Source organism: Phacochoerus africanus, chromosome 15 (assembly GCF_016906955.1).
Source record: "Phacochoerus africanus isolate WHEZ1 chromosome 15, ROS_Pafr_v1, whole genome shotgun sequence".
In the NCBI taxonomy this organism is placed as follows: Eukaryota; Metazoa; Chordata; class Mammalia; order Artiodactyla; family Suidae; genus Phacochoerus; species Phacochoerus africanus.
The window spans coordinates 137,522,420-137,548,280 of record NC_062558.1 but is presented as its reverse complement, the minus strand read 5'-3'; the positions used below and the strand labels follow the sequence as shown (position 1 = coordinate 137,548,280).

Sequence of the window (25,861 nt, the reverse complement as noted above, 5' to 3'; positions counted from 1 at the left end):
TCTGAGCCAAACACCCCGACAGATGGGCAGCAAGCCGGGCCGTGGGAGTGAAGCTCTGAGAGCTGCTGTGGCGGGACCCAAGGCCACGGGTGAACCGAACCACGGGCCTTTGCAGCTCTTCTTGTCTAGCCCAGAGGGCAGGACGCAGCCTTGAATAAATGCCTTTTTAAGCATGAATGGCTCTCCACTGACTACGCCAGGGTGTGTAAGACCTGGACTCAGGCTGTAAGTCTTCTTAGATCTTTAAAATGTAAAGATAAATGCGAGTTGAGACCAAGACTACAAAATTCCCTTTTTACACCGCGTCTTCCCAGTTTGCCTTCGAAAAACTGCTGCTGCTCAGGGCTGTAAAATCAGTGTCAGGAAAGTGAATTTCCCACCGATTTCTGAGTTTCTGACTGTTTTCTAATGAAGTCGTGGTTAGTATCTTGCATAAATAAGCACACTTGGCATATTAAGATTTTTAACACTTAAGAGGTGCTGAATGTGTGAAATGAAATGATAGGAATCTAATGAAAAATTAAAATGCTTAATGGGATTAGCACTAATATATATATTTGTGGGGGATTATTTGACCTTAATACATTATTCCAGTCTTCAAAAGGGGATCTTCAAGATTGAATAACTGTATAGCAGGGGGCCTTTAAGGTATAACAAAATATATACAAAGAAATTAAGAAGGACATTAATGTCAACTATGAAATAAATTAACATGATTTTTACAAAATATACTGACCATTAAATTAAAAAATATCTTAAGGCAGGACTTTTCATTTGAAATTAGCATAATCAGAAAATATATCAATAAAATCCTGTACCACTTTGTAGCAGAATTCATACTGTTCCTGAAAAAGAAAACCAAAAACGCAGTAAATAAAATTTTAAAATATATTTGGTTAATTTCATTAGGAGACACTTTAAAGAGAAGACATAAAAAATTCTGACAGTTATTAAAATACTATATATACCCAAAGCACATCAGTTTTTTTGTTGTTGTTGTTTTTTTAATGCGCGGGGGAGGAGACAGCCAACCCCACTCTTTTTTTTTCTCATCTTTTTGCCTCTTCTAGGGCCTCTTCCTGCGGCCTATGGAGGTTCCCAGGCCAGGAGTCCAATTGGAGCTGCAGCTACCGGCTTAACCACAGCCATAGCAATGCGGGATCCGAGCCGCATCTGCGACCTACACCACAGCTCACGGCAACGCCAGATCCTTCACCCACTGAGCAAGGCCAGGGATGGAACCCACAACCTCATGGTTCCTAGTCGGATTCGTTAATCACTGCACCACAACGGGAACTTGCACACATCAGCTTCTATTACTTAATTTAGTTGTTAGGCACATGACTATGTCCAAATAAAGCTGGTTTTCTACATAGAAAATGTGAATGTTTAGCTTCAACTTGGTGTATTCCGGACAGTCTGAATGAAAGATGTTTAGTTTCATATTTAAACTAAAAAAATTACTTTCTAACAGAAACAAGGACCATACTTAACATTAAATTTTGTAATGTAACGACAAGCAATGAGTTAAACAAGATAGAAACATCGATTATTTTTAAGCCTAAGTTTACCCTGTAGAAAGGCACTGATTTATATAAATTTTAGTAGAGTTCAAAAGAATAATGCCTTGGGAGTTCCCAGTGTGGCTCAGCGGTAATGAACCTGATTTGCATCCATGAAGACAAGGATTCAATCCCTGACCTGGATCAGTGGGTTAAAGATCTGGGGTCGAGGTGAGCTGTGGCGTAGGTCACAGACGCTGCTTGGATCCTGTGTGGCTGTGGCTGTGGTGTAGGCCGGCAGCTGTAGTTCCGATTCGACCCCTACCCTGGGAACTTCCATATGCCACACATGTGGCCCTAAAGAGCAAACAAACAAATAAACAACAACAACAACAACAAAGGAATAATAATGCCTGGAATCTGTATAAGGCTCTTGACGTATCAGAATACTTGGACATCTTCTGACTCTTGGCTCCCCAGCAGCCCTTGAGGAGGTGACACTAGACGGGTGGTGGGCCCACGGGGGGCTGGGAGCTGGGGTGCAGGGCATCACCAATGACAGGCACCCAGAGGAAGAAATGAAAGAGACGGAGGAAGAGGCAAGCCGGGGGCTTTCTCAGGGAGCCTGCTGCACGTCTCAGAAAACCATGTGCACAGCGGTCAGCAGGCAGGGCATGGACCCCGAAGGCTGGAGGTTGACAGAGGGCAGCGAACCTAAAAGGGCCCGGGTCCTCGCAGACCCGGTCGGTCACTTGCTGCCCGGTGGACCTGGGAGCGGGGGAGCAGGGGCAGGCCGGCTCCCAGCCCTCCCTTCTTCCTTCCCAGCACCTCGAGTTCAGCCTCTTCTCTAAATTCCCCTCGACAGGTTTGGGAGCTGCAAGAGGCCAAATATTAGCCCGTCTGACCCTTCTGGAACCTCCATCCAGCCAGCTTGGGAAAGAGCTGGCTTTCCAGGGACAGAAAAGCCAGCACAGAAAACTCTTGTTCTGAGACTGCAGGGAAAGTGTGGGGACCCTACGTCTCCCTTCCAGCTCCTGAGTTTCCCACTGATCACCCAGCTCTCGAAGGAGGAGGGAAGTATCTGAGTCAGGATGCCGGGGCGGGGGCGGGGGGGGGGTCCTAAAGGAGGAGCCTTTGACACTGAACTTGCTATTGCAGGACCACCCCCACATTTGGGGAGGAGGCATCTTTGCTGAAACCAGAAAGTGTGTGTTTTCATCACCGGACGAAAGCGAACATGTGGGGGGGGCAACTGAGCTTCCGATTCTCTAAGCCCCCCAGGCAGGGTCTGGAGATCAAGGGAGACCCCCCACCCCCGCCAAGGAAAAGAGCCCAAAGGAACTGGGGATGGAGGTTTAGACGGATCAGGACTATAAACATGAGTGTGCCTTTTCACGCAGGTACACTTGTTTCTGCTTTTGCTTTTTAGGGCCGCACCCGAGGCAGATGGAGGTTCCCAGGCTAGGGGTCGAATCAGAGCTGCAGCTGCTGGCCGACACCACAGCCACAGCAACACAGGATCCCAGCCATGTCTGTGACCTACACCACAGCCTGGGGCAATGCCAGATCCTTAACCCACTGAGCGAGGCCAGGAATCAGAACCCGCACCCTCACAGACACGGCGTGGGGTTCATTAACCCACTGAGCCACAGCGGGAACTCTGCACCCGGTACGTTTTTAAATGGACACGGGGACCTGGTAGACGGTTCACTTCGACACAGCAGTTGGCATCGTCTGTGCCTCGTCTAAAGGATCCTGTCGTCCAGCTTGTGGCTGTGCCCGCCCTCACATGACCTGCCAGCCAGAGGCCAGGAAGAAAGGGAGTCTCTACAGCTAAACTGTGCCCTGGCCGCAAGTTTTAGCTCTTTTTCTGGGAAACCTGACCTCCCCTCCTCCCCCCTGCCACATACTTAAGCGCCCTCCAGAAAACATACAGCAAATTCGGCCTCAGATAATTCTCGACTCCTCTGGAAGCGGTTTCTTACCAGGGTTTGCACCATGTGTGGCCTTTGAAGTCGTAAACTCTTCACAGCTTGGAATACATCTAAAAGGCCCTCAGCTTTGACCCGTTCCAGGATGTTGCTGAGCGCTATGAAAGTCCCGGTTCGCCCGGCTCCGGCACTGCGGGGAGAACACGCGGAATGATACCCAGGCTCGCCCGTCCCCGGGGGACCCCACCGCCTGCGCCGTGCCCTGCACGGTAGTACTGACGCAACTGTCACTGATCGAGCTTGCGTGTCTTTTTTTGTTTTGTTTTTCAGGGCCGCACCTGCGGCATATGGAGGTTCCCAGGCTAGGGATCGAATCAGAGCTGCAGCTGCCAGCCTACACCACAGTCACAGCCACAGCAACACTGGACTGAGCCTACACCAAAGCTCACGGCAACGCCGGATCCTTAACCCACTGCGCGAGGCCAAGGATCGAACCTGCATCCTCTTGGATGCTAGTCAGATTTGTTTCCGCTGAACCATGATGGGAACTCCGGAGCTTGGATTTTTAATGATCACTTATATGTAGCTTAGCTTTGGATCAAGAGTCAGCAAACATAAACTTCCTAGAGCACACTCCCACTTACGACAGATACCTCGTGTGTGGGATCAGGCCCAGGTACAGGTTTTTACCCTGGTGGAACCATTTCCCTGCTTCGTTGGTAATTGGACCCTACAGAGGCGGGCCTGGCTGGCTTCTTCCAGGAAGCCCTCCGGGGGTGCACATGGGCTGAATCCATGGCTGCTGTTCCTGTATCTGCCTTTCCGCAGGTGGGATGCCCTGGTGGCTCATTCGCCTTTGCACCTCTGGTGCTCAGCACGTGCTAAACTCAGTCTGTGTTTGCCCAGGTGAAACAAGAAGGAATTCTTTTTCCAGTTTGTTCTAGATGACATTTACAAAGGCGCCAGGGACAGAAAACTGAGGCGTTGTACTCCTCCTGCTGGCCAGGCCGGAAGTGTGCCAGGCGGGTCCCAGACCAGGAAAGAGGCTCAAACCCTGGAGTGACGTTGCCAAGGGGGGGGGCGGGCAGGGGAGGGGAGGTGGCCAATGGCAGTCATGAAAAATGGGAGCCTCATGAGTGGACAAAGGGACAGAAGTGCAGCTTTAGAAGCAAATCAGCACCCCGAAGATTCAACACCCCAAACTCCTGCCAGGAAGAGCTTTGCAAGGTGGTCCAGGTGCCTGCCAGCAAGGGGTCCTGGCGCAGAAGGCTGGTGAGGCCCTGAATTCGGCCAGATTCACCCGCTGCCCTCCTCATGCTGTTTATCAAAGTCCTTGCTGGGGGTGCCCTGGTGTGTCCTAGTGTCCCCCAGGGTATGTCCCTCTGCCCTCAGGCCTGACTGAGCAGCCGGATCGAGAGGCTTCAGGATGCAGTGGGGCTGAGGGCCCGGCCTGGACATCCTTGAAAGCTCGAGAAAAGCCCCGTGCTGAGCTGGCCGGGCACATCAGCCAGACCCAGACGGTCTTTCAAAACGAAGACCACTCAGGTTCGGGGTTTGTCAGAGCTGTGCTTGGCGATTTTTTTTTTTTTTTAAATGACTAAAGCACAAAGAAAAGTGTGCTTGAGTCATTTCCTGGCTCCTTCTCCCACAGGGGCCTCTGCACCTACGAGCCGATGACATCTATGCACGTGAGTTACGTGCGTGAGAGCAGGTGAACAGTCCGGTCCAGGGAAACGACTTGGCTGGGAGCAGTCAACTGGGTGTGGGGTCTGCGTCAGCCCCACGGGGCAGGAGGAGAAGGGGTGCCCGGGCCGCCGCAGGCCCTCACCTGCAGTGCACGGTGATGGGGTGGTTGCCTGTCTGCTGCTGCTGCTTCTGCACGGCCGCAATGAGGTCGATCATGCCTTTGCCCTCGGCGGGAATCCCGATCTCCGGCCAGCCGTGGAAGTGGAACTGTCGCACCAGCCGCGTCTGCTCCTCCTGGCGGGCCAGGGGCTGCGGGGGTGGCGTGGGGGGAGAGCATCTCAGAGCTGCCCCGTCGCAGGCCCCGCCCACCTGGGAACAGGTCACAGGCGCCCCTGCCTTCCCTCATGGGGCCCTTGGCCACCTTGCTTGAGATCACAGGAATCACCCCCTCTTTGTCTTTTTTTTTTAATTTAGTATTTAATTATTTTGCTTTTTAGGGCTGCACCTGCAGCACATGGAAGTTCCCAGGCTGGGGGTCGAATTGGAGCTGCATCTGCGACCTACACCACAGCTCATGGCAACACCAGATCCTTAACCCACAGGGATCGAACCTGGGTCTTCACAGATACTAGTTGGGTTCTTAACCCACTGAGCCACAACGGGATCTCTGAGATAAGAGGACTCATCCTTTTTAAAGAAGCCAGGACCCTAACGGTCCCTTCAAAGCTAGAGAGGAGCAGCTTCTGAGTCTAGTGGGCCCGGGTCGTTCTGCGACCCGTGGGAGGAAAAGAAGTCTTTGGAGAAAGGCTGCACTGATGGCTGAACCTGGGGCACACGGAAGCTCCCAGGCTAGGGGTCGAATCGGAGATGCAGCTGCTGGCCTACGCCACAGCCACAGCAATGCCAATCCGAGCTGTGTCTGTGACCTACACCACAGCTCACGACAATGCTGGATCCTTAACCTACTGAGAGAGGCCAAGGATCGAACCTGCATCCTCATGGATACCAGTCGGGTTCGTTTCCACTGAGCCACGACGGGAACTCCCTGCGCTGACAGTCTTGAGGTTAGAATCAAATCCCACAGTTGGGTCATCCCCCCGCCCCCCCGCCAACCCCCATGGTCCACACTGTTCCTGGTCTTCCTGGGGAGCAGCGCTGGAGACCCAGTGGGGAAGAGGACGGCCGGGAGCTGAGAAGGTTCGGGACAGGGCGCTCCAGAGAGGCTCTGTGCCTTTACCCTCGACTTTCGTTCCTCCTGCTCCCGGCCACTGTCACTTCTCCTGGGGAGGGTGGGGTGCGTGAGATGCCTCTTGGCTCTCGAGGTCCATCGAGGAACCAGGTGACCGTGGGGGTCAAATTTTATAGGCGATCGACCCCCTGATATCACAGCTCCCTACCGTCCACACTGACTATTGACACTAAGCTGGGGCTCCGGAGAAGCCCAAAGGAGCAGGACGAAGGGGAGTAGTGACGAGCCCACCCGAGTGACAGCTGCAGTGTCTCTGTGACCAAGAGAGGGAATGGGTCTCAGGCGACAGTACCTGATTGAATGTGACCAGGAAGTCTCGAACACTGATGGCTTCAGAAAGGGTATCGCTCTTGAGTTCTATCGTGATGTCCCCGTGGGTCACTGAGCCCTCTGTCGGCCAATACTGGTAGCACTTATCCTTGGGGATAAAACAAAAATTTAAGTCGCCTAATAATTTGGTGCTAGTCGTTTGGGTGCCCTGACGCAGCACTGCTCTCAAACCATTTCGTCTGCCCAAGAAAGTAACAGACGAATACGAATTTGAATGCTGTTAGTGCCTGTTGATCAGGGGAGCAGAGTAGAGAGTCTAGAAACAGACACACATGTGTTTGGAACTTGATACAGCACAGAGGTGACACGACAAAAAGAAGAGGCCAGTCAGTAAGTGGAGCTGGAAGGTCAGTTTTCTCTATGGATGCCTAACTCACATCCAGGCTGATATCAATGCCCCGGCCCCTCCTGGAGTTGGGCAGCATAGAACCTGTGCTACCATATAGGGTAGCCTTGAACCTTATTATAAACAAGGAGACAGAGTCAGACAAAGTCAAAAAACTGTGAAAAAAAATCTTTTCATTTTGGGGTACAGATTCACCAAACAAGAACCCCAAAGAACAAGCGGACCAGGACACAGAAGACTGCAATATCAGATGATAGTAAAATTAACTCCATGTCAACATTAAGAGAGTGAAAAGATAAGCCATCAGCTGGGGTGAGACGTCTGCAATACATACAACCAACAGGAGATCAGCACCAAGCATCTGTCAAGAAGTCCTCTGCCTCGATAAGAAACGGGCAGACGAGCCGCTAGAAAAATGAGAGAAAAGCATGAACAGGTACCTTTGCACGGGAAGAGACACGCCCCATCTATAAATACACGAGGTGCTACCTGATCTCATAGGGATGAGAGAGCTGCAAGTCAAAGCCACAAAGAGGTGTCAATACCTATTGAATGAACAAAAATGAGGCTGCCAGACAACCCAGGGGATGTTGCTGAATGATACTGATCCAACGTCCACTTGGGAACCACAAATGCTTTGGGAAGCCACCTGGAACTGCCTTGCACATTCAAACTTTCACACACGTTCCCCTGTGCGCTTTGTCTCTTTGGAACCTACTTCCTCGTGCAGACACATAAGAGAAAGCACCCCTAACACTGTGAAACAACAGAATGGAATCACCCCAAATGCCATGTCAGGAGAAAGGACAGATAAATGGGACAGGATGGACAGCTTGAGGCACGGAGCACATGGAAATGATGAATGAGCCACAATTAGCGTGTCGACAAAAGAAAATATCGAATGCATAACTTTGAGTGGAACGAGCAGGTCCTGGAATGATACCTTTTTATAGAAAGTCCCAAAACAGGCAAAACCGAACAGTAATTTCTCCAGGAATACATACATGTGCTACTAAGAGACCAAGTCGAGAACACACCCACTGGGGTGGCTTCAACCAAAAAGATAATGATGAGTGTTGATGAGGGCGGGGAGAAACTGGAACTCCTGCACACTGCTCGTAGGAATGTAAACAGGGCAGCTGCTTTGGAAAGCAGCCTGGCAGCTCCTCCAGATGTTAAGTGGCACAATGTGCAACGAAGTTGTGAGCTGGCCCAGCACACGCATCCCTAGGTACCTGCCTAAGAGAAATGAAAATATACGTCCATGTAAGAACATGTCCATGAGTGGTTTTTTGGTTTGTTTGTTTTGCTTTTTAGGGCCGCACCCGTGGCACATGGAAGTTCCCAGGCTAGGGGTCGAATCGGAGCTGCAGCTGCTGGCCTACACCACAGCCACAGCCACATGGGATCCAAAGCTGTGTCTGTGACCCACACCACAGCTCACAACAACGCCAGATCCTTAACCCACAGAGCGAGGCCACAGATCGAACCCGCATCCTTGTGGATACTAGTCAGATTCGTTTCTGCTGCACAAGGACGGGAACTCCTGTCCACGGATGTTAAAAGCATTATTCATGACAGCCCAAGACCGGAAGCAATCCACATGCCCACCAGCTACTGAACAGATAAGCAAAATGTGGTCTGTCCATACAATACACAACGTAAAAGTGTGAGGAACGGAGTCTCGGATAAACCTCGAGCACAGTGGGCTACGTGAAAGCACTCGATCCCAAAGACATGTTCAAGGGTGCCATTTGTATGGAATGCCCAAAGAGCCAAATCCATATCGTCAGAAAGTAGACTGGGGGTTTCAGGGTCTTGGGGGAAGGGGGTAGTAACTGCTCATGGGTATGGGGTTTCCTTGCGGGGGCGGTGAAAATGACCTGGCGTTAGTGAGACTCTGTGACTGTACTAAAACCACTGAGTTGCACCCTTTAGAAAGATGGATTGCATGTACGTAAGACGTTAGAAAAGCAAAGCAATCGAAACACAAATTCAGGGTGGCAGTTACCTCTTGGGAGAGATCAATGTGCATTATTGGCAAAGGTTTGGTTTTGCAGCTGGACAGTGGGTTCACGGGTGTTAGGACGTTATGAAATAAAAACAAGAAGGCCTGGGAAAAAGGAAACATTTAACGCATCCCCCTCTACCAGGACTCTAGGAATTAGGCAGCCCTATCAATGCCGATGTCTTTTTGTCCCGAAAAAAAAGTGAATGCATAGGCCTTCCTCTCCAACGGGCTGTGATCAAATTTGTATTTGTGGCAAACACAGAACCGCAGGTTGGGTAAAAATGTAGGCTGAGAACAAAAGCCAGAGGCAGTTACGGTGGCGGCGGGGGCGGGGGAAGAAACTCTCATCCCCGACCTTGCTCCCTCCTCAGCAGATGCGACCTGGCCCCAAGCTGACAGCAGGCGAGACCCTGGCCAGGAGCAGGCGGGGCATGCGGGGAGGGCGGGCCCGGGGTGCGCGCGCCCCGGGGGCGGGCTCGGGGCGCCCCTGACCTGCTCTCTCTCCTGGACCTCGGTCAGCATGACGATGGCGTGGCACTTCCACTCCCAGATCATCCTCCAGAAGTCCTCCACCGTGTGCGCCAGCGGCCCCTGGGTGGCGATGAAGTAGTCCTTCTGCCGGTAGCCCTTCGGGGGAAGCAGAGGTTAGAGCCCACGGCCTTCGATCCCGCGTCGTCCCCCGAGGGAGGCGTGGGGACCGCCCGCAGCTGGATGAGGGCGGGTTTCCTCCAGGCGTCCAGGGCCTGAGCCGAGCCCCAGCTGGCGCATGCGCACAAGCACACGCTCCGAAACCAGGTCAAGATGCTCAGGCTCGACAGGCCCCCCTCCGCCCCCAAGTCTCCCCTGAATGCGCGTTAGGGACACCTGCTTGGGCCAGCTTTTTTTTTTTTTTTTTTGTCTTTTCTAGGGCCGCACCAGTGGCATATGTAGATTTCCCAGGCTAGGGGTCTAATCGGAGCTGTAGCCACCAGCCCAGAACAGAGCTACCGCAACGCGGGATCCGAGCTGCGTCTGCGACCCACACCACAGCCCATGGCAACGCCGGATTCTTAACCCACTGAGCAAGGCCAGGGATCGAACCTGCAACCTCATGGTTCCTAGTGGGATTCACTAACCACTGCGCCACGACGGGAACTCCCTGGGCCAGCTTGAGTCTAACACGTCTCTACGCATCACCACCGAGTTAGCCCCGCAGGAGGACAGAGAGCTGGGTGTGGAGTCAGAGGACGTGGGTTCAGATCCCAGGCCCACGTGACCCCTGGTCCAGCGGTCGCAGCGGCCAATGAACATTCTCACTCGGACGAGGGCACCGCGCTCTCTCCCGCCCGGTCTTCAACTAACTCTGCTGTGCACGAGGCAGCCTGCGCCTGGGCCGTGACACAGTCGTGCGGTCCACGCAGAGCTCACCCGAGAGAGAGGCCTGGGCAAGCAGGGTCATGATGTATTAAAAGCAAAAGAGGGAGCTCCCGTCGTGGCTCAGGGGTAACAAACCCGACTAGCATCCATGAGGACTCGAGTTCAATCCCTGGTCCCACTCCTTGAGTTAAGGATCCAGCGTTGCCACAAAATGCAGTGCAGGTCGAAGATGTGCTTGGATCCCATGTTTCGGTGGCTGTGGTGTAGGCCAGCAGTTGAAGCTCTGTTGCGACCCCTAGCCTGGGAACTTCCATGTGCCGCGGGTGTGGCCCTAAAAAGCAGAAACAAACGAAAAAGCAAAATGAGAAAAGAGTGAGTTACTTAACCTTCTACCTACATCCCCTGTCCCCACAGTTCCTCATTCATTCTTTAAAGCAAGTGATTCTACTAATGAAAGGGTTTGGATCGCTGGGGGCGGGCCGCTCCCCTCTGATTGGGAGAGCGAGTTAGTCCACAGTCTGCGTGCTCACAGAGGAGGAGCCTGCGTGTCCTCGCCAGGCACACAGGCGTGGCGGGGCCATCGTACTCACGTCTATAAAGGAGGCATTGATGTAATCCGTGTACTCCTGGCCCCTTTTCATGGAAAGGATCACGCGGTTGAAATCATCTGCAAAGCAGTGATTTGGGTCAGTACAAACCCCATCCTGGAAACTCGAACACGCCGCTGTGAACTTCCGAGATAGAAAGCTTATTCATAAAATCCCTAAAGAAAGCCAACGCCTCGGAAAGTTTACTTTTTTTTTTCTTTTTATGGCTGCACCTGTGGCATATGGAAGTTCCCAGTCTAGGGTTGAACGGAAGCTGCATCTGCCATCTACACCGTGGCTTTTGGGGCAACAAGGGATCCTTAACCCACTGAGTGAGGGCAGGGCTCGAACCTGCGTCCTCGCAGAGACAATGCTGGACCCTTAACCTGCTGAGCCACAATGGGAACTCTGGAAGGTTTACTTTCTGAAACAGGTGGATTAGGGGTTCCCTGAGAAGGAGCTCCCTGGTGGCATAGTGTTGAAAGGATCTGGCTTTGTCACTGCTGTAGTGCCCGTCTGATCCCTGGCCCAGGAACTTGTGCATGCTGTGGGCACAGCCAAACAAACAAACAAAACAGGCTAATTAAAGGGGCCCGGGGAGGTTGCGTTTTGTCAGGAAAAGCTCTAAAATAATCCATGTGTTTTCATTTGTCATAAATGGAGGTAATTCATACTGAAATGGAAGCATTAAAGGGACTGCGTTGAAGGAATAAAAGGGGTTTGTCCAGGCAGGACACCCAGAGCAGCCGGCCGGGGACATCACCGCCACAAAGACCCCAGGGTCTGAGGCTGAAGAGAGCTTGCTCAGCCTGCACGCCAGGGTGGGGGGCAGGTCATCTGTGTGGGGTACATGGAAGGGAGGTTTGGAAGGAAGGTCCCCTCCCCCTCAAGGCAGGCGCCCTCCCCCTCCCCCTGGGTCTTCTGATGCCTCAGCTCCTGCCAGCCCCGCAGGCCTTCCCTCCCTCAGGACCCCCGGCGCCCTGCTGCCTCCTCTGCCCACAGCCTGCTGGTCCCAAGGCCGCTCCCTCGAAGGTACCGGCTGAGCTCCTTCCAGCTCCTGCTGCACAGCCTCGGCCTGGACCCCACTCGGTGTATGGGGGGCGGGGGGGGGATTCCTCCTCCGCCCAGGCTTGTAGGAGGATCAAATGACATGGACAATCAGGAGGCACTGAGTCAGGCCTGAGGCTAATCTCTCCTCTTCCAGGAAGTCCTCCCTCTCCTGCCTCCAAGCCCAGGTCACAGGCTGGCCGTCTGACACCCACAGGACCGTCTGGGTCACTCATGCCTCCACGGGGGGGGGGGCGTTCTCCTCCCCACACTTGCCAGGGCGCCCTGCCCCTGCCCCCTGGTCCACAGAGGTAGGTGCTCAATGACTTCTCAGTGACGGAGCCGCAGGGCACTGCCTCGGGGGTTCACTCGGGCCCCGGCTGGGCTGACTTACACGGGATGATCTGGATGACCCTGGCCTTCTTCATGTTGGCCGGCAGGTTGCCTGTCCTCATGTTCTCTTTCATGATCCGGACGTTTGTCAGTTTCTGCAGCCAGGAAGGACACCGTCATGCAAGGAAAGCAATGGCAGTTCTACAGCACTGCTCTCAAGGGCGCCTGCTCCCAGGAAACACCTGTCTCTGTCTCCAGATACCTCTCTCGGGGAAATAAAAGAAGGCACGACACGCCCTCCTCCACGGGTGGCCGCTAAGCTCTGAGAGCCCCCTCTCTTCCTCCCTGGAAAAGTCATGGGCAGGTCGGCCCCCTGCTCCTTCTGGGGTCCATCCAGAGGGGAAGCGATTGAAAGTGCCCGCGTGTGAGTGGCACCTGTCTTCCTTGGGAGCCGGCCGGCACTCACCCGGAACTCCTCCTCCAGCCCGACCTTGTCGAAGTGGGTGGCGGCGCCGTGCAGCGTCTGCAGGTGCTTCTCCAGGGAGGACACGTCCAGCTCGGTGTCCCCGTAGAGGTAGTACTCCAGTAAGGCCTGGTAGATGAACGTGTACTGCATCTGCGGGGACAGCCAGGGAGCTCGGCGCGGGCCCTTCTCTTTGTGCAGAGGGAAGGGGGCTTGGGGACAAATGTCAGACCAATGGCCATTATAAGGGCCATGCCTGGCCTTCACTAAGGGCCACGTGGCCGGGGGGCGGGTGGTTCCTGAGGACACTCTCCTGGCCAGGCCCCTCCCGGGGGAGAACGCACGCATCCTGGGGCGTCTGGGTTTGCTTGGCAAAACCCCCGCAGGGACGAGGGGCTGGGCTGGAGGAGGGCGCTACTCACGTCCGTCTGAACCATCTGAGGGCGCTGATTGCGGATCCTGGACACGAACTCGAAGACGTCCACCTTCTGCTCGGCGTGCAGCATGTCCATCATGGCATCGATGACGATGAAGGTGCCGGTCCGGCCCACGCCCGCACTTGGGGAGAAAGGAAGATGCCACGTGCTGCATCCCTCTCCCCCGAAGTGGCCGGGAACAGCCTGCAGACGGGACAGGGGGACAGGCTGCCCGGGAAGGGGGACGTAGCCTCCCCACTGAATACAAGTCTCCGGGTTAATAAGAGCAAGTCCCTGTGAGGCCACCAGAGGGCACCACAACCGTAGTGAAAAGACCGCCAATCGTTCCTTTGAAGACTTAAAAGGCTTGTGGACGAGAACTGGAAGCCGTACTGGTCATTTTTCCTCTATTGCCAAATGTTGTCTTCTCGTTATCCCTGGTGCAACCGGATTTTTTTCTTTTTCCTTTTTTGGCCACCCTGAGGCATATGGAGTTCCCAGGCCAGGGATCAGATCTGAGCCGCCGCTGCAACCTCTGCCACAGCTGCAGCAACACTGGATCCTTTAACCCACTGTGCCGGGCCGGGGCTCCAACCTGCATCCTGGTGCAGCAGAGATGCTGCCAATCACGTTATGCCGCAGGGGGATCTCTGCCATTGCTTTTTTTTTTTTTTTTATGTCACGCTTGATATGGCTTTTCCAGGTTCTTCATGAGAAAGAAGGACCCCAAGCCAGGTCTGCTGAATCCCAAGGAATGGGGGACCCCAGCTGGCTCCGTCTGGGATCCCAGCCCTCACCCTGGGCTGGCTGGAGCCAGCTGGTCCTTAGGGGCTCCGCTGAGAGGTCTCAGGAAGCTGCTCAATTCCATTCCCAGGCTTGGCTTTCTTCCCCTGCCAGGGGTCTTCCTCCCGTACCCCACAACCTGCTTCATCGAGATTCCCCACCAGCGGTGCAGGTGTCTCCCCCACGCCCAGGACTCAGCGAGCACACCAGCCAACAACCGCTGGACGAATAAACCCCTGAGGGCCTAGATGCACGTGTGCAGCGCACACCAGAACTGCACGCAGCAGCCCAGGGCATCTGTCGCTTGGTGAGCTGGGCTGCCTCCTTCCGCCCTGCAGCCTTAACCTCTTTTAAAGAAGGAAAGTGATCTTTTAAACAAAAGGCTCACAACTTAATGAAGGCGCACACGTTCCTTTTTTTGGGGGGGGGTGGAACTGCTCTTTCCATCTAGTCTCCCAAATGTTGCTAAATCAGGCAGTGGAGCCCCTCCCATCGGGGGGACTCCCCGCTCCTTGAGTGGGGAGGGGACATGAGGGCCTCTGCAGGAGCCTCAATTCTTTACAAAGTAAGAGAAAGTCATCAGGTGCAGAGCCAGGTGAAGACGCCCCACCCAACAGGTGCATGGAAGGGGCCAGGGAATGGCTGAATCGGTGTTGTGGGGGACACGGAGGAGGAGGCTTCCAGAATCCAGGAAGCCCAGGTGCCTGCGGGGCAGGGGTGGGGCTCCTGCCAAGAAGCAGAGAAAGGGACCAGGCTGGTTCCACCAGGCAAAGCCCTGGTCCAGGTAATCCTCTCCTGCTGGGCTCTGGATGCTGGTGTGCAGCTCAGAGTTGTACCAAAGACCCCTCCTTGTTTCTCCAGGGACCACGTGGCAGGCGCATTGGTTCTTTTTAAGGGATTAAGAAGGAGATGGGGAGGGTGAGTGTGGGAGCAGCTCTCAGCTGTCCATGCTCTTGAGCCCCAGAAGACCCCGTGTGAAGATGAACTTGGAGGATGGGAGGTGAAGTCCCTCCCCCCGGAGCTCCAAGGGCTGCCAGCTGCTCGATTCTCTTCCCCGATCCTGGGGGGATCTGGTTGGCCTGAACTCCTGGTGGGACTCGCTGTCACCACATGACCTGGGGCCAGGCAGTGAGCAGACCACCCATCTGCCCGCCTGCCCTGGGGGCGGGGTGGGGGGGGAGCTCGGCTCCAGTGGAGAAGCCCAGACCGGGAGAGGAGGGCTTCCCTTCCCCACACATAAGAACGCACCGGCAAAGCAGACTGCAAGGAGGAGGGAGAACCTGGAGCTGCAGTAGCAGCAGTGAAATAAAATGTGACCACAGAGAGGCAACTTGTGTGATCGATGGCAAAGCCTGAGGTTCGTGGCCACCGAGGGGGCCGAGGATGGAGCCCAAGATGAAGGGCAAACCCCGGTGCCCTGGGCACCTGCAGCAAGAAGGAGGCAAGCAGAGGAGGGGCCAGGCACTGGTCAGGAGGGCACGGTGGGGGTGGGGGTGTGTGGCAGGGAACATTCTTGTCTCTGTGACTTTGTTTTAAAAAAGCAAAATGTCTCACACTGGTCAGCATGGCCACATCATTAATAAGTGTACAGATAACAAGTGCTGGAGAGGGTGTGGAGAAAAGGGAACCCTCCTGCACTGTTGGCGGGAATGTAAATTGGTACAACCACTAGGGAGATCAGTGTGGAGGGTCCTCAGAAAACTAAATACAGAAGTACCATAGGATCCAGCAATCCCACTCTCAAGCATTTATCCAGACAAAACTTTCATTGAAAAAGATACATGTACCCCCATGTTCACTACAGCACTATTCACAATAGCCAAGACATGGAGACCACCTAAATGCCCATCAACAGATGAATGGATTAAGAAGATGTGGTACATATACACAATGGAATACTACTCAGCCATAAAAAAGAATAAAATAATGCCATGTGCAGCAACATGGATGGAACTAGAGACTCTCATACTAAGTGAAGTAAGTCAGAAAGAGAAAGACAAATACCATAGGATATCACTTTGAAGTGAAATCTCAAATATGGCACAAAGGGACCTCTCTACAAAGTAGAAAGAGACTCACAGACATCGAGAACAGACTTGTGGTTGCCAAGGGGGAGGGAGAAGGAGTGGGATGGACGGGGAGTTTGGGGTTAATGGACGCAAGCTATTGCATTTAGAATGGATAAGCAACGAGGGCCTGCTGTTCAGCCCAGGGAACTATATCCAATCACTTGTGATGGAACATGATGGAAGATATTGTAAGAAAAAGAATGTAGATAAACGCGTAACTGGGTCGCTTTGCTGTACAGCAGACATTGACAGAACCTTGTAAATCAACTATAATAAAAAAAATTAGAAAACAAACAAACATGCACAAGCCAGCTGGCCAACCAGAAGTCCACGGCCTTTTCATGAACACGATTTTTGGCACCAGAAGCCAAACTGGGCATTCAGTCTTGAGCCGCAGAGGGTGTGGATTTGTGCCCTGCCTCTAGGGCTCGGGGAGCCCCAGGGCAAATGAGAGCTCAGTGTGACGATGGCCAGAGGATGCCCCAGTGTGCAGGGCGGAGGGTGACACGTCCTGGAAAAAGCTATCTAGAACCCGCTTTTCTACAACCTGGGGAGTCATCAGAGCGGCGGTGACGGCGGCTCACACGGGGGTGCAGGGCTTAGTGTCGGGCGTAGCCCACCCCCCGTGACAGTCCCAGCCCCTCCGAGGTTGTCCTTCCCATTACAGACCCTGAAACCACGGCCGAGAGAGGTCAAGGGGCAGCCAGCCAGGGGCAGCCTGGACCACAGACCCAGGTCCCCAGGACACCCTGCCCCGGGCCAGCTCTGTTTCTAGCCCATTTGCTGTGCCTGGGCACGGCCCCCGGCTCCTCCCAGCCTCGTGTGCCCTTGCATCAAGATTTGGGGTTCCCTGCATAAGCTTGTTCCATCTCTGTTCCCAGAGGTGATCTGAGGGTCCCAGGGAGGCGGCGGTGAATGGGAGGGCAAGTGGCCCGACCAGAACCCGCCCCCCACCAGCCTGCACCTCTTAGCTCTTCTCTGTTATACATCTGGGGTTCCCCTCAGGTGCCAGGGATGCAAGGGCTCTGCTACCTGGATGGACCATCCCTCCAGCTCTTGCCACGGGATTCTGTGAGCTGCACAGGGAGCTGGGAGGCGCCGACCCCTGCCCGCCCCAGCGGCCACTCACTGGGCATTTTCCCACCAGGGGCCGAGTCCTCCCCGGAGGGCCCGCCCCGTGGCCTGGCCCCGCACATACCTGCAGTGGACCACGGTGGGCCCGGCGTGCGCAGGGGTCAGCGTCCTCACTTTTTTCAGGAACTTGAGCATCCCGATGGGGGTGAAAGGCACTCCAAAGTCAGGCCAGCTGGTGAAGTGCAGCTGGCACACCAGGCGGGGGGCTTTGCAGCCGTCGGGGAGCTGCTGCAGAGACACGGGGAGACGGGAGTGGGTGGGACGTTCTGAGGATGCTTGCTCAGCCGTGGGCATGTGTGTGGGGGGGCAGCCCGTCAATGAAGGCAGGATGCCCCCGAGTGAGACAGCCTGATGCTCACTGCTGGCTCTGGGCACCATGGCTGCAGGAACAGCAGGGCAGGGCCCAGGGCTCCTGTCCCCAGCCAGGCCAGGCAGCCAGACACATCCCTACAGCCCCAGGGCTACGGACCCCACCGGTCAGCAGGGTAAGTGGCCACAGTCCAGCGTGCCTCAACTTTATGCCTTTGCAACTACCAACAAACAGTATAAGCTTTCACTCTCAAAAGTATCTTAAGTGGGGGCAAAAAGACGTGGTTACCCTACCAGCAGGAGAACCCCACCCCCCAACACAACCCTCCATCAAAACATCTCTCAGGTTCTATTACCCAGAACCCAGGAGTGTGGTTCTCTGCCCCAAACCATGTTTGGAAGTGTGTGTGTGTGTGGGGTGTGTGTGTGTGTGTGTGTGTGTGTGTGTGTGTGTGTGTTTGAGAGGGAGGCAAGCTAGGGTAGTAAGAATGATAAAGCTTACCCTCTTCCCTTTTTTGCTATGGCTTCTAGGAACCTCACTCCTATTTCGTGATCTAACTATACCAATCTCTCTACCTTGGATTCCTGATAATACGACTTTCCGTTTTTTTCTATTTTTTTTTTTTACAAACCCTTTTATTGATGTGCAAAACATATCCAATACAGTGCACAAAATGACCGTCCTTGTTTAACAAGCACCCAGGTGGGAAAAGAGACGACTACCAGCAAAGAGGAGACCATTTTCGCCCTCTTCCAACATCACCCACCCCAGGTCAAAGATAATGACTACCTTGATTTAAAAAAAACCCGTGAGTTTCTCTTGCTGTTCTTGTATAAAAATGTAAACATACCCGATATTAATCTACCGGTCTTCCTGTACAAATGTAATTGCTTTCTAATCATCCCTGGAAAAACCACAAAACAATGCTTGCAAATTCTTTGAAAGAAAAATCCCTCTTAGAAATCAGACACCTGCTTGCCTTTCTATTTCCCTCCTTCTCTTCCTTGCTTATTTACTCATACATTTTTTCTTAATTTTTTCCTCTACGCCCCATCATGTTCCTTCCTATTTCTTCTCTTGCCACAATCGGCACTGATCTATTGTTTCTTTTTTCAAATTTCAAGAGGGTATAATTGATTCACGATACTGTATTAGTTTTAGTTTTACGGCAAAGCGAATCGGTTCTACACATACACGCATGTTCTTTTTTCCCATAGAGGTTATTCCCGGACATGGAGCCGATCGCGTCTCTTCTACGGTAGGTCTGTTAGTTACCTTCCCTATAGCTTGTTTCGTTTTTTTTTTTTTTTTATATATATCCTTTATATCCCTAGTTCATCTGTCTGGCACACTGGCATCTTCTTTTGAAGAGTGCCTTACATCCTTTCGCGGGAGGGAGGGCTAGCAGGAAACAAGTGTGAAAAGTAGGATGCTTCCGATGTAATTTTGAAACAGTTTTTTAAAAAAAGCCGGGCTCGCCATGCCAGCGGGTGAGATATTGGGCAACCAGGTGGGCACCCCAGCCCCCATGACTCCACGGACTAGCTTCCTCCATCCACAAGGGCTGGTGGGAGCCAGGAGCACCCGGCACCATCTTGGGGCTCACGTGCCCCTGCAGGTCACCTGCCTGCTCGAGACGATCCCGCATCCCGCCGGGCACCTGCTCCAGCCGCAGCCCCACTTGCGGGAGCCACTGCAGGACGGGGGGCAGAGCCCTTCCGGATCATACCACGTGGATGTGTCCGGACTCTCGGCCTGTGCGCAGGCCGCCGTCTCCCCAGGACGCCAACGATGCACAGCGCTCACCGTCTGGATGCAGAACTTGCGGATGGTATAATCCACCAGAACCACGCAGTCCTCCACGCACACCCGGATGTTTCCGTATGTCCAGCAGCCCTGGTCCGGCCAGTACTGATAGCACTTCTCCTACGGGGACAATTCACAGAAACAACAGGCCCGTGGGTGCCTTTCCTCACCTCGTCGCCCTCCCCCGCGCCCTGGACACGAGGCCCCGCCAGGCTGGAGTGAAACCCTCCACAGAGTGGGGAGCGCATTTCCACCTGCAAAATGGGAAACGGGGCCAACTGATGTCTCGTTTGCTCACCCATTCACACCCCCACATGCTGGCCGAGCCGCTCCTTGCAGACCTGGGACCCGAGCAGGAGGGCCTCACCTGGGGCCGGGCTGCACCAAGCCCGGGGGGGACCACCTGCTCCCCAAACACCGCCCACTGGACTCAGCAGGTTGTTTTGGCCAGCTCAGCACTAAGGTCCAACTTGATTTGCATCGTGCCTGTCCCCCGTGGAAGCATGGTGAGCCCGTGGGCACCTGATGGCTCCTTGTTTTTCTCTGACCAGGGCGGGGCTGATGCAGGAATCTGCGGGGCTGGGCTGGTCCCAGAGAGCCCTTCCTTCTCTGCTTCTCTCTCTGGAGCAACACATGGGCCCCTCGGGAGGGTGGGGATGAGGGACCTCGGGTGCCTGACCCACACCGTCCTCCTAGTGAGGAAGGGAAGGCACGAGGCCCACCTAGGGGGACACACCTGCTCCACCGCCCCAGGAGAGGCCCTGGTGCCAGCAGGCTGGCCACACCCTGGAGGGCTTACCCTGGAAACTGGCCACAAGGCACAGCGAACAGGGCAGGTCCCTAGGAGTCATAATCTCATAAAACAGGGGGCAGCTGGCATTTACGAGAGCCCAGCGCTTGTGTGGTGACACCCACGGGACAGCTTCCCCCAGAGCTTGGCCCTGGGTGTCTCTCAGGAGACCCTGAGGAGCCCCAACCCCGGAAGGTCCTGGTTTGGCCAGTCTTGGCCTCGTGGGGACCCTGCGGAGATTCTGGCTTTGATAGACCCTCCCTCGGGGACCCAGGGGGCTGTTCCTCGGGCCCCCAGGGGCTCAGCGTGTGAGCTGTTTTCACACCCTGGTCCTCCCTGGTGCCGTCCCCTCCCTCGAGTCTCATCATAAGATGCCAGAGCAGCTGCATTTTGCAACACCGAGCCCGGGTGTCGAAGCCAAGGAGACCACAACAGAAGTGTATGCAATTAAGAAAAAAGGAACTGTTGAGAAATGATTTCATCCAGAATGGTGAAAATCAAGATATAGGAGCAGGCCAGCTCTGAGTCACAGGGGTGGAAACATCCAGTAGGAGGCTTCCGTGAAAGATCGGAGGGGACATGTCCCCAACAGAATGACTGATGGGGAGAGGGGGGCACTCCTGACGCCTGCTGCTTTTGCACGGGCCCCCGTGTGCTGCACGTTTGTAAACAAGCCTCCCGAGAGCCTGGCCCCACAGGCGCCTCTTCCTGGCCTGGTCTCGCCACGGCATCAGCTCAGAGCTGGGGACACCTCCTCTGCAGCCCCTCCCCCAGGCCCAGGGCACGGTCCCCGCCCGGGAATCCCCTGCCTCCGGAAACGGTGGTTGGAGCCTTTTCCTGTGCTTCTCAGTGTGGAACAAATTGGTGGGGGTGGGCCTGGGGGCTGACTCACGCTGCCCTGCCTCCCAGCTGGCCTCCCGCCCCCCGCCCCAGCCGAGCTCCCACCAGCCTGTCGCTTCCACCTCGAAGAGCAACCCTCCCCCTGAGCCTCGCCCAGCTGCCTGGCCTTCCCTGGGGACAGGCCAGCGAGTGACATGGAGGCAGAAGTGGCTTTAGCACCTTTGGGCCTGAGCCTGGCTTCCACCGGGACACGCAGGCCCTGGGAAGAGGCTGGGGGGAGAGACTTGCCCGCCAAGCCGGGTCTTCCTCTCAGCCTGCTGGCCAGCATTGTTGCTCTGGCCCTCATGCTAGAAGCTGCTAGAACAGTCTCCCCACTGCCCGCAGGCCTCCCTTCAGCTCCCGATTCCTCTTTCATTGGAGGGTGAGCTCACTTCCCAAAGCGCAGGCCCCCGCCTACAGCTGAGAGACCCTTCAAGGGTCCCCCTGCCCTCTGCCTCAGCTTCGGTTCCTTGATACTTTTTTTTTTTTTTAGTGCTGCACCTGCGGCAGATGGAGGTTCCCAGGCTAGGGGGTCAAATCGGAGCTGGAGCTGCTGTCCTACACCCCGGCTGCAGAAACACAGGATCCGAGCTGCCTCTGCAATCTCCACCACAGCTCATGGCAACACCAGATCCTTAACCCACTGTGCGTGGCCAGGGATCCAACCCACATCCTCATGGATGCTTCAGGCTTGTTTCTGCTGAGCCAGAAGGGGAACTCCCCTTGATGCATTTCGGCTGCACCAACGGGCCGGGCATCTCTGTTCTGGGCCTGGCAGGTTGTTCCTGGCATCATCAACACAGCTCTCTGCCCCGATGCTTCTCTCCAGCTGCACCTGGTACGACTGTCCCCAGTCTCTAACACCCAGCAACACCACCGGCCCCTAAATGAGCCCTCGCGCCCCTGTCCTGGCCAGGACCCTCCCCCACACCTCCAGAGCCACCATCGTGCCACCTTCTGGTTTATCCCACGGGGGTCTGGGTCCCTTTAGCTAAAAGCGAATGACTCCCAGGCATGACATCACCTCAGTCACTCTGCGCCCCACGAGGAACCCAGAGCCAGACACACACCGGGCCTTGCCCTCTGGGTGGCCCATCCCTCCCGGACCACCGCGGTCCCTGCTGCCCTCCATTACACTGATGCCACCTCGGGGCAGAGTCCACCTTCATTTGCTCCCTGCTTGGCAGCAGCCTCTCGCCGTGGAATAGACCCTGCCCAACGTTTTAAGTTCACCCGTGAAGATAATCACCCAACTGGCAGGCAAATTAGCCCATTGAAATGACACATCAATGATGCTCAATACGCCTTGTTTGTCAAATGCGTTTCTCTAGTCTGGATGATAAAGCGGGAAATCATGGTTCACACTCAGAAGCCCAGCACATTCTATGCCCGATGTACTAAGGCCTGGATGTATTTTTTTTTTTTTTGTCTTTGGTCTTTTTAGGGCTGCACCTGAGGTTTATGGAGGTTCCCACGCTAGGAACGGATCGAATCTGAGCTGTTGCTGCCAGCCTATACCACAGCCATGGCAACGTGGGATCTGAGCCGCGTCTGCAACCTACACCACAGCTCACGACAACGCCAGATCCTTCACCCACTGAGCAAGGCCAGGGATTGAATCCACATCCCTATGGATGCTAGTCAGGTTCATTAACCACTGAGCCACAGCGGGAACTCCTAAAAATCTGTATATGAAAGCACATTGCTCCCACCCATCCCGGAGAAAGAGCTGTCGGCCCAACCAGGGACCACCCTTGGCTGGAAAAAGACAATTCTTGCATCCTTCTCTCCCCTTTCACAGTCACATACAGTGAGCCCCTTGGAGCACAGGGTCTATTTCGGAAGAAAAACGCAGTGGGCCTCGTCTGCTCCAGGAAAGGTGTTTCTTCCCTCCTGCAGCGATAAGCAGGGCGCGGGGGAGGAAGTGGTGAGGGCGCCCCGGCAAAGCACCCACAGCTGAGAAGACCGTGCTGGTGAGTCAGAGGCCCCGCCTACCTCTTTTCTTTCTTTCAGGTTTGTCAGCATGACGATGGTGGCAGCCTTCTGCTCCCAGACCATTCTCCAGAAGTCATTGACTGTCTCCTGCTTAGGGCCTGCGAGTAGAGGGGGGGTCCCAGAGTCAGAGAGAGGTGGTCCCAGCCTGTCAGCCCGGCCATCGGGCCCCAGGACCGCGGTGCCCCGTCCTCCCCGGGAAAGGCAGGGATGGGCCTGATGCTCACTTCCCGCTTCACAGAACTGCAGACCCAGAGTCGGTGGCAGCCTCCCCATCCCGTCCTGCCTTCTCCCCGATACCCCACCGGGGCTGGAAAACCCTCAGGGGCTAAGTAGCTGGATCCAGTTGGGTGATTATCTTCACGGGTGATAAAGGGTATTTGGAGGGGAGCTGGGTCTCGAGTGGCTTTTGTCAAAGTGGCTTGTGGCCACCGGGTTGCTTGAGAAAGCTTGGGACTAAGACCCCCACTTCCAGACTCACTGAATCAGTGTGCGTGTGTGTGTGTGCGTGTGTGTGTGTGTATGAGAGAGAGCGGGAGAGGGAGAGGCTGCAGGCTGACGGAACCGCCTGCAGGTCTGACTCCTCCTCTCTGTAAACATCCCACCTCCTGGCTGCCGTCTCAGTGAGATTTGGGCTGGAGTCTCTGGGGGAGGGGATCTGAACCAAAGATAAAGTGTCCCTGGAAGGAAGTCCTCTGCTCCTTGCCCTCTTTCCTGCCTGAAGGGGGACGCAATGCCTGGAGGTGCAGCAGCTATTTTGTGACCATGAGGACAACCGTACCACATAAAGGGGGCTGGAGAGGAAGATAAGGAGGCCCCTCTTCCCTGAGCTGCCCTGGCCCCAGGCTGCCTCCCCTGCACATCTGCTTGTGAGAAAGACAGACATTTCTAGTAGAGTCAGCTAGTGTTTGTCAGGTTTTATGACCTTGACAGCCAGTGTCTTCTTGATGTGCTCTGGGAGTGCATGTATTTCCCTAGTTTTCAGGAAATCTGCACTTTAACGAGCTCCCCATGTGATTTTGACCCACGCTGAATTGGGGACCCAGTGCTCTAAAGACTTGAGGAGTGAGGTGGTCCAGGAAACACAGTTTTAGCTCTACCCATACCCAGCGGCACCAGCGCTGCCTCCTGGGGCGAAAAGTCCTGGGCAGGTGGATGGTACACTGGATGGAAAGTACTCGAAACACAAAGAGGATTATGTGCCCGGTTGAAGGGTGTGCTTTCATGGCTAAAGCAAACTCACAGTTATAGCCTTGATCTGGAAAGGTCTCTCTCCCTTCCCCATTGCCCCCACCCCCACCCTCCACCGAAACTCAACAACCTGGAAGCCACGTAGAGCTCAGGGGGCTGAGAGAGATGCGGGGTTTTCTAATGCGAGTATCACCACGCTGCCATGGCAATCCCTGGACCACTGGGTGTCTGGGTTTAGGTCACACAGGTGCAGACAGAGTGCATCTGCCAGTGTGTCTGTCTGCACATGTACAGAGTGTGGATGCACGTCTGAGGTGCCTGTCACGTGACAGATGCCTCACATACGCCACGTCGGGGACCCTCGCTCTCAGAGATTCCAGCTCTGCTGCTCTTTGGAAGCCTTGTTCCTGAGAGGGGTGTCACTGCCCTGCTCCTCATGCGCCGAGCACACAGTGACCTGGGAATGCTGGCTGAGATGCAAATTCAGAGACAGCAGCCAGTCTGGGGTGGGGCCTGAGCACTGCACTGCTGACCTGCCCCGAGGGATGTGACCCTGGCCAGGGGAGCAAATGCACTGAGTGGCCAGGCTCTGTGGGACTCATGCTGTCTTTGACTTCTGCGCACTTAGGGAAAGGTTGGGCGGACCCCCATCAGCTGTGTCAACACAGCGGTACACACAGACACACACACACAGACGCAGGCACACACAGACACACACACACAAAGGCCGATGTAAAGCTTCGGGATTGCGGGTATCACAGCAGGACACAATCGTCACCCACGACATTTTGCCAAAATCGTGTTCAGAAAGTAACTGAATCAAAAGCTTACCTTGAGCTGCTATGAATTTATTCTTCTCTTTATAACCCTAGAAAAACAAACTCAGATTCATAAGTTTTCAGAATTATCATTGGAACAGGACGCTATTGCTGTTGTTAGGAAAGTAACAGCACTCATCATGGAGACTTGGAAACCCCAGAAAAGCGAGAAACTCGCCAGGAATTTCAGAAATAACACGCTATTTTTGTATATCCCGCTCCAGCCATTTTTTCCCATGAATTCCTTCCAGACGCACACACAGCCAACACACAGACATATTTTTAATTGGTTACATATACACATTCTCTTATATTTTTACAATAATTTTAAATGTATATTATCTTTTAAGGCTCAACTAAAACGGATTCTCAATAATCTACCGCCTGTGATTTTACTGCCATTTATTTAACTGGCTCCCCCCCCCCTGTTCTGTTCTGTCAGCGAGATAAATAACGGCGTAACGAACATCCTCGGAGCTTCTCTGCTTCTTAAGAATGAATCCCTGACACAGGTGCTGATTCAAAACGCCGGGCACTGTCGCACGCTCTGTGCTGTGGCCAGTGTGGCCTGTGTGCCCAGGAAAGCGGTGACAATCTACAGTCCCAGCCCCGGATCAGGATCCGCACTCAACCCCCAACAGCCCAGGTGTGAGGGTCACGCGGGTCGGGGGCAGACTCACGTCGATGTACGAGGCATTGATGTAGTCCGAACACGGGATTCCATCCACGTGGCTTAAAATCACCCTGGAGTGATCATCTGCAAAAAGTTTTTCAAGCAATGACATTAAGACAAGAAACTCACGTGTGTTAAACACTACAAAGGACACAAGGG

The 25,861-nt window shown here is 54.5% G+C and overlaps 1 protein-coding gene across 6 annotated transcripts in view; it reads right to left on the bottom strand.

Moving 5' to 3' along the window:
* Positions 1-515: 515 nt before the first annotated feature.
* The window catches only part of PTPRE (protein tyrosine phosphatase receptor type E), a 164,919-nt gene continuing 139,573 nt past the window's right edge, over positions 516-25,861 (bottom strand). For 5 of the 6 annotated variants that reach the window (XM_047762283.1, XM_047762284.1, XM_047762288.1 and 2 more), the window contains 14 exons: positions 25,710-25,786; positions 25,043-25,079; positions 23,024-23,121; positions 19,360-19,479; positions 17,308-17,471; positions 13,264-13,399; positions 12,845-12,994; positions 12,440-12,533; positions 11,002-11,078; positions 9,548-9,682; positions 6,661-6,786; positions 5,262-5,428; positions 3,488-3,623; positions 516-845 (listed from right to left, as the gene is read on the bottom strand). In XM_047762283.1, the coding sequence (XP_047618239.1) occupies positions 771-845; positions 3,488-3,623; positions 5,262-5,428; positions 6,661-6,786; positions 9,548-9,682; positions 11,002-11,078; positions 12,440-12,533; positions 12,845-12,994; positions 13,264-13,399; positions 17,308-17,471; positions 19,360-19,479; positions 23,024-23,121; positions 25,043-25,079; positions 25,710-25,786 (1,592 nt within the window). In that variant the 3' untranslated portion in view covers positions 516-770. The remainder of the gene's footprint in view (positions 846-3,487; positions 3,624-5,261; positions 5,429-6,660; positions 6,787-9,547; positions 9,683-11,001; positions 11,079-12,439; positions 12,534-12,844; positions 12,995-13,263; positions 13,400-17,307; positions 17,472-19,359; positions 19,480-23,023; positions 23,122-25,042; positions 25,080-25,709; positions 25,787-25,861) is intronic. The other variant, XM_047762285.1, reaches the window with a different exon arrangement.